This window comes from Gopherus flavomarginatus, chromosome 1, assembly GCF_025201925.1.
Source record: "Gopherus flavomarginatus isolate rGopFla2 chromosome 1, rGopFla2.mat.asm, whole genome shotgun sequence".
Taxonomy (NCBI): domain Eukaryota; kingdom Metazoa; phylum Chordata; order Testudines; family Testudinidae; genus Gopherus; species Gopherus flavomarginatus.
In genome coordinates, this window is record NC_066617.1 from 7,168,196 (window position 1) to 7,176,297 (window position 8,102).

The 8,102-nt window shown below is 47.0% G+C and overlaps 1 protein-coding gene across 1 annotated transcript in view; it reads left to right on the plus strand.

The window, feature by feature from the left end:
• Positions 1 to 4,014, plus strand: part of LOC127043153 (carboxypeptidase A1-like) — a 28,185-nt gene extending 24,171 nt beyond the window's left edge. The window contains exons 9-11 of the mRNA XM_050936962.1: positions 1,015 to 1,214; positions 2,234 to 2,318; positions 3,827 to 4,014. Of these exons, the coding sequence (XP_050792919.1) occupies positions 1,015 to 1,214; positions 2,234 to 2,318; positions 3,827 to 4,014 (473 nt within the window). The remainder of the gene's footprint in view (positions 1 to 1,014; positions 1,215 to 2,233; positions 2,319 to 3,826) is intronic.
• The last annotated feature ends 4,088 nt before the right edge of the window (positions 4,015 to 8,102 follow it).

Below are 8,102 nucleotides of genomic sequence, written 5' to 3' on the forward strand. Positions count from 1 at the left end.
AGTGGGGGCTATGGGGTGGGGCTGGAGATGAAGGTTTTGTGGTGCAGGAGGGGGCTCAGGGCTGGGACAGGGGTTGGGGTGTGGGAGGAGGTGCAGAGTAAGGACTTCAAGAGAGAGTTTGGGGTGCGGGACAGGGCTCAGGGCTGGTGTAGGGGGTTGGGGTGCAGGAGAGGGTGCAGGCTCTGGGAAGGAGTTTGGGTGCAGGAGGGGGCTCAGGGTTGGGGCACAGGGTTAGGATGCAGGAGGGGATGCAGGGTGTGGGCTCTGGGCAGCACTTAACTCAGGCAGCTCCTGGAAGTGGCCGGCGTGTCTGGCTTTGAGGTGGAGGGGCAGGGGGGCTCTGTGCGCTGCCCATGCCCACTCAGAACCCCCATGGCTGCCCTTGCACCTAGGAGCCAGACATGCCGGCCACTTTCGGGAGGCACAGAGCCAGGGCAGACAAGGAGCCTGCCTTAGCCCTGCTGCGCCGCCAACCAGACTTCTAGCACCCTGGTCGGTGGTTTCGACTGGAGCTGCCAGGGTCCCTTTTTGACCAGGCAGGGCCAGCTCCAGGTAGCAGAGGAGCAAGCACGTATCTGGGGCAGCACATGCTAAGGGGCGGCATATGCTAAGGGGCGGCATTCTGTCCATTCTTGGGACGGTGCAGTCCAGGCGGCTTTTTTTTTTGCTTGGGGAGGCAAAAATGGTAGAGCAGGCCCTGCGACCAGGCATTCCGGTCAAAAACAGGACGCCTGGCAACCCTAGTTCAGACTCCATGGCCCATTCAGTCCTTGGTCTCTGGTTTGCCAGTGGGGGTGGGGAGGAACTAGTTACACTGGTGATGTGAAAACTTGGCTGCTGGAGACTGGGAGGAGACCTCCAAATTCATTCCACCTAGACCACCAAACAGCTAATTGCCCCAAAGAGCTTTGGGTTTGTGCTGGCTGGAGATGGATAACTCCCCCCTGCCCCGTCCATTACTGACCTTTTGAGCCACTATGTTTCTGAAGCAAAGATACCCTCTTCCCTTTGCAGGGGCCGGGGCCAGCAGCAACCCCTGTTCTGAGACTTACCATGGCCCCTACGCCAACTCGGAGCTTGAGGTGAAAGCCATCGTGGACTTTGTAAAGAGCCATGGGAACATCAAAGCCTTCATCTCTATCCATAGCTACAGCCAGCTCCTCATGTATCCCTATGGCTACACCAGAACCCAGGCTGCCGATTACCAGGAACTGGTAGGGTCTTCCTCACACCCTCAGGGTGAGGTGGCTGCCGGCTTGAACCCCTCCACCCCAGCTGTGGATTTTCTCCCCGCATGGGTTTCTCCTCCATAATCACATCCCCTTTTCTGCTCACACACATTTTTGGTTCAAAGGCCTCTCTGCTCTCCCTCCGTGGCTGCGTTGCAACCAAAACAAACGGGCTTAGGGTCAGAGGAACCATTTGCAAATGACTCTGCAGAATTTAGGGCACTTGGCTGGAGCCTGCAACGACCCAGCTAGGCTGGTGAGAGGGGGGCATTCAAAGGGGTGAGTTGAAGGAAGAGCCTAGGAAACGATGGAGGACGGGCAACAAATCCCATTTTACCATAAGGCAGAAGACAGCTGTAATGCACTCACTGGCTGATCATGTGCCATCAATAGTGCACTCTAGTAGATGAATTACAGGGAGGGTAAGAGCCCAGCTACTGTTGCAAGCAAACTGAGATCCTTCTTTACATCAGGTAGCAGGTGCCTCTGCTCTGCTTTGGAGCCAGAGGTCGTGGGCCCCACTGAAGTTGCGCACATATGGTTCAGTTGACCTGTGTCTCTCAGGTGGGGCACTAGGTGACGTCGTCTGTCTAGTTCAAGAACTGAGACGTCAGTCAAACCTGAACTTGGTGTTCAAATGGCGCCATAATCTGCCTTCCCTATTGGGCAGGAGGAGGAGTGCCCAGTACCCACAGGAGGGAGGGAGACATAGGGAGAGTCCCTGGAGGAAAGAAGGGGAGCTCCCGCAACGCCATAATACCAGGGTGATGGGCAAGCAGGAGGACTTCTGCAGGACAGATCCACTCAGCCCTGGTCAGTTGTATATTCCCAACGCCACTCTGCTTTACTTTTCCAGCCTTTGCATCTCTTCCCCCTGGAAAGATACAACAAGCTGCCAACCTCTCCTGCCCCAGTCTTGCATCCTGCCCCCGCTCCCTCTGAGCACAGACACCACTCACATCCAGTGTCTAACTCATTTTTCTCCCCTTTGCATTTTTCTCCAGGATAATATTGCTAAAGCAGCAGTCGCTGCCCTGTCTTCTCTCTATGGTACTCGGTACAGATATGGCAGCATCATCACAACCATCTGTAAGTTACTGGGGATGACCTGCTCCCTTTAGGCATGGCGGGTGGAGGAGGAACCACGCAGCTTAGTCACTCTACAGGAAAGTACAACCACCGTGAGAGCCTTTTCCTAGGCCAGACATCCCAGGAAGCCAGTCCCCACTGTCCAGCTGTTAGGAACATTGTCGCTCACATATCAGACCGTTGGTCCCTGTAAAGTCCAAGGACACCCCCATCAGATACCTGACCAGGATGTCAGAACATCTTTAAAAAATGCCACCCTAGTCCATCCTAGTTTTCACACTGAGCCCAGTGCATGCTGGGTTAGGATTTTTGGGGTTCAATCAGTGCTGTGTGAACACACTAATGCAATGGCGGTATGATGGGTGTCATGACTCAGGCAGTCTCCGTACGTTAGTACAGCCACCACACAGACGCAACATCTCGCCTTCAACGGAGGGCAATAAGTGGTACTTCAAAGTAAGGTAACTTGATCTTCATAAGGCGTCTGGCCAATGGTGCAGCGTGTGTGACAGTGCCTCTGTTTGACCATTGCAGTAAGAGTCTAAAAAAAAAAGCTTTGAAGGATTCATAGATGAAGGCCAGAAGGGACCATGCATTGTAGTCATCTAGTCTGACCTCGTGCATAAACAGGCCACTGCTAGAATTTCACTTAGAGTTTGTCTTTACTACGGCGCTATATTGGCATAGATACATGGATGCAGCTGCGCTGTTGTAGCATGTATGGTGAAGACACACCATGTCAATGGGAGAGTGCGCTCCTGTTGGAGTAATTACTGCACCTCAACGAGAGGTGGAAGCTATATCGGCAGGAGTTGCTCTCCCGCCAACATTGCCTGGTGCAGCTTTAAGTCCATGTAATTTGCGTTGCTCGGGGGGTAAGCAGTAGTGTCGATAAGCCCTGAGTGATTTCTGCGTCCGGCCTATATCTTTCGGTTGAGCTAGAACACATCTTTGAAAAAAGGACACATCCAATCTCTCCATTGCTAAATCAAATCCACCACATCCCTAGCTAAGCTTGAAGTTTGATTTCTCCACTGTAAATGCCACGTTCTAGCCAGTGATGTGGGCTGGAGAAACCCACATGCTTTGTCAGACAGGAGAACGGAACTTGGGCTTTCCCCACTCTTTGTAGCCTCTGTAATTTATTCTTTGAGCGATATGCCTGTGCCACAAGGCTCAGATCAAAACCATCCTGCTGTTCACAGAACTTGCATTGTGGGTTTTTAGATCATCATCTAAGGACCAGTGGCGAAGTTTAAACCTCCTTCCCAAAGTTTGGAAGATGGAGGGTGATGTTGGCCCCTAGCTCTTGTTTTATTCATTTGGTGTAAGTAACTGAGAGCCAAACACTCCCCCTTGTTGCAAGGGCCCATTCCATGCAACAATTTGCTTCTTGTATTTTTCAGCAGTGACATTTAAAATGACCTTATAACTGGCCCCTTCTCTCTGCACCCATTAGTAATGCTAGCCATCATTTGTTTCCTTTTGGATGTGTTTCCTGAATCTAGATCAAGCTAGCGGTGGAACCATTGACTGGACTTATAACCAGGGCATTAAATACTCCTTCACTTTTGAACTGCGGGACACAGGGAGTTACGGGTTCTTACTGCCTGCCAACCAGATCATCTCTACTGCCGAGGAGACATGGCTGGGACTGATGACCATTATGGAGTACACACGGGACCATCCCTATTAAAACAGGACAGACTGTGAGCTTAGTTTACATCTCTGGAGGAATCCAGTGAGTGATTCAACTAGCTAAAAACAATTAAATAAAAAAAATCAAATGAACAAAAAGTGTGTTATTTTTCCATCTGGGTTTGGATAACTTTAATGGATTCACTTCAAGTCCATCCCAAAAATCTCTCCAAAGCAAAGCAAATGCTTTGTTTTCCTTATGCGGTGGCCTGCACAAGTACAGCTCATAATGCTGACATCCCTGCCACTAGTTTTAGACCCACAGCAAGAAAGCAGGTGGCACATTTCCCCTAAGAGCACAGGCATTGCTCTGTCAGATCTTCTGTTGTCTCCACGGATAAGAAGATTCTTCGGTGTCCCTCTAGAACAGCCTCGCTATTGTCTCTCCCATCCTTCACCTGCACCTCCTCAGGAAATCTCCCCTCCATTTTACATCTTAGACTGAACACATCTCTATCCTGCAGAATGCTGCATCCTTAACTGCAACAGGGATGACTTATTCTAGGAAGCCCATGGAGGGGATGTGATGGGTTGGGTCACAGAAACCCCCTTGGGACTGCCAGCTGATGTGCTGGGACTACCTCTCAACCCATTTTCCCTGGCAGCTTGGGACTTCAGTACTCTGTCTTGTTGAGCCAGACACGCTAGCCTGCTACAGAACAGACCCAGGTCTGAACCACATCCTCCACAAGCTGCAGACTTAACTGAAAACAGCTTAAAAAGTGCTCCTGTCTCTAGCACCCAGACACCCAGTTCCCAATGGGATCCAACCCCCAAATAAATCAGTTTTACTCTGTATAAAGCTTATACAGGGTAAACTCATAAATTGTTCGCCCTCTATAACACCGATATATATGCACAGCTGTTTCTCCCCCAGGTTATAATTACTTGCTCTGGGTTAATTAATAAGTAAAAAGTGATATTAAATATAAAAAGTAGTATTTAAGTGGTTCCAAGTAATAACAGGCAGAACAAAGTAAATTAACAAGCAAAATAAAACAAAAACACGCAAGTCTAAGCCTAATACAGTAGGAAACTAAATGCAGGTAAATCTCATCCTCAGAGATGTTCCAATAAACTTCTTTCACAGACTAGACTCCTTCCTAGTCTGGGTCCAGCAATCACTCACACCCCTACAGTTACTGTCCTTTGTTCCAGTTTCTTTCAGGCATCTCTTTGGAGTGGAGAGGCTATCTTCTGAGCCAGTGAAGACAAAATTGAGGGGTTTCCAGAGCCTTTATATTCTCTGTCTGGTGGGCAGAAACCCCTTTGTTCTCCTGTGCAAAATCACAGCAACAAGATGGAGTCTGTAGCCACCTGGGCACGTCGCATGTCTATGACTGATTCTGTTTTTTGCAGGCCGATGTCCATTGTTTACATGTTAGTTTGAGCATTCCCAGGAAAGCTCAGGTGTGGATTGCCATCTCCCAAAGTCCATTGCTAGTTAAGTACTCCCAATTACTTGAATAACCCCTTCACACTATGTTGACCAAATCTGCCTTCTGTGCTTCCTACAGGAAACACTTTAAAATACAAGCATAGAGCCAACGCTCATAACTTCAGATATAAAAATGACACATGCATACAAATAGGATGAATATATTCAGTAGATCATAATCTTTGCAAAGATATGTTACATGGCATACCTAGCATAAAACATATTCCAATTATGTCATATTTACACTCATAAGCATATTTCTATAAAGCATTATGGGATGCAACGTCACAGAGGAAAAGGAATAATTCTGCTCTTTGCTGTGTCGTTCCTGTTTCTAGTGACTGGGCATGAAATCTTAGGACTCTTTTAAGTGCTACTGGCAAAGAGAAACCAAGCTACAGTGAGTTCCAGGTCCATTGTTCATTCCACACAACTCACGTGAGCTTGATCATGCCAAGATACAAGTCTTTTCAGTCTGGTTTTCCAAGTGACTTTATGACAGCTGGAAACTTATGTTGGAATCCAATCACTTAACAGTATCCTTTGTTGTATCAAGGAAGAGTGACGTCCACACAATGTCCTGGGAGACAATGCAGGGGCTAACAATGGACTGACCGGGAGTCTTAAAAAAAAAAAAAGTGCTAGTTTTTGATCTACAATGAGCCACTCACCATCTAAAACATACGTAAAGGACTGAGCTTGGTCCCATTGGGCCTCAAGGGAGTAAGACTGGAGCCCTGCTCTCTAACAGACCCGAGAGCTGGCTAGATCCTCTACTCCGCTGGTTCAAAGTCAGGGCAGGCTGGCAAAGGCCGAGAGTCATTAAGTGTGGTAGCCCGCATGGTGCAAGCCGGATGGGCTCAGTTCTTAATGGACAAGCCCACATCTCACAAATATCAGAGAATTAACTCCTTCTCTCATCCATAAAAAGAGGTTGCTATCGTTTAGGGCTGAGGCACAGGGTGGGCAAAGCTTGCACTGATCATGCCTGTGCTGTATTTGTTTTAAAATGCTAACAGAGAACAGTCCTGTCCCCACACTCACCATCCTCTCCCCACACTCACTATCAATTCCCCTGCTATACTGTAGAGCTGGAGCAAAGTCCCAGTCAAGGTCCGTTTTGATACCCTGGCTCTGCAGTTACTGCCGCACACTATTACTCCCCGCACTGATTTTTCTGTTAGCCCTTAAAAAAATAAAGTCAATTAAAACAATACTCAGCCATGCTGCATCATTTGCTTTTTATTGAATCAAAATTTAAAAACCAGAAAACTCTACAGAAATCTATTCCACCCCTCTCCCCCCGGAAAACAAAACAAAAGCACCTGCCTAATCATATGACACAGTTAAGCTAAGATGCAAAACATACGAATCCTCAAAGACAATAAGAGGATAAGAAGATATGTTCTTCAGCTCTTCCTTCGAGGCACAGGATTGATGCACAGGATTAAGATGATCTTAAACAACCCTGACTGGCTTGGACTCTTCCTCTGATGCAGAAAAGAGTTTCCTAGTAACCCAGGGCAACAGAGGATTTCAGATCCTAGTACTGTAGCTGGATAATAAAAAATCCTTTGCCTCACAATCGCTATTTGATTTCAGCTGAGATACTGTATCCCTTCCCTCTGAGTTTACTGCGCGCGTGTGTGAGTGAGACAGCCCTTTTGAAAGCGTGCACACTTTAGATACCTCGCTTTCAAACATAAAATATATTCTTTTTAAGTTGCATTTGTCCCAGTGTTTTAAGCATGTAACTAACAGACAGACAGACAGACAGACATTCTCTTTATTCCACCCCCCCTTATTTTAAACATTCAACAACATTGACCAGATGCAGCAATTTTTAGGGGCACAATATTATTGTCAATTGTCTTAAGCAAAAAGCCGATTGGATTCTGTATGAGATGCCATTTAGCTCAAGCTTTTATTTCATGATAGCATGAAAAAGTCAACTCTTACTGCCTGAAAGGGAGTGATGAATGCAGCCCATCAAGCTAACATGCAAACCAGCATGAGTCAGTTTCAGCCTGGATGTTCAAAATTAATAAAATACTTCACATTTTTATGACACTTTCCTAATATCAAGTAAAATCTTTTCAAAGCCTGTAACCGACATCAAATAACAAAGCCTGATAGCACCTCTGTGAGGTAAGGAAGGATTATCAGTCCCATTTTACAGATAGGGAAACTGAGGCAGAGAGCAGCTAAGTGACTTGCCCAAGGCGTAAGAGCCAGAATGAGAACTTGGAATCCCAGGCTCCCAGTTCTGAGATCCAACCACCAAACCATACTTTTCTCTCCAGTTGACTCGCAATATCACTGATCAGTAAATAAAAGATCAAAATTGGCAAAGCCTAGCTGGTTCGTTAAACTTAAATAAATGCACAAAAAAAAAAACAACAAAATCTTTCTTACCAGAAACCTGAAAACATAAGTCAGACTATGTGAGAGGTAAGACCAGTTAATATGATTGTAAGACTTACTGAGCAGATCACTTCCTATGGCTACGCAAACAGGAGAGAGAGAGAGAGAGAACCTTACGTTCACTGTCCCAATTCAACTGGCCTTGAAATCCCGCACATCTGATTAACCCAACTGTTCAATACACACAGAAGTCAACTCTGTAAAAATCCAGTGTATTGGGCTAT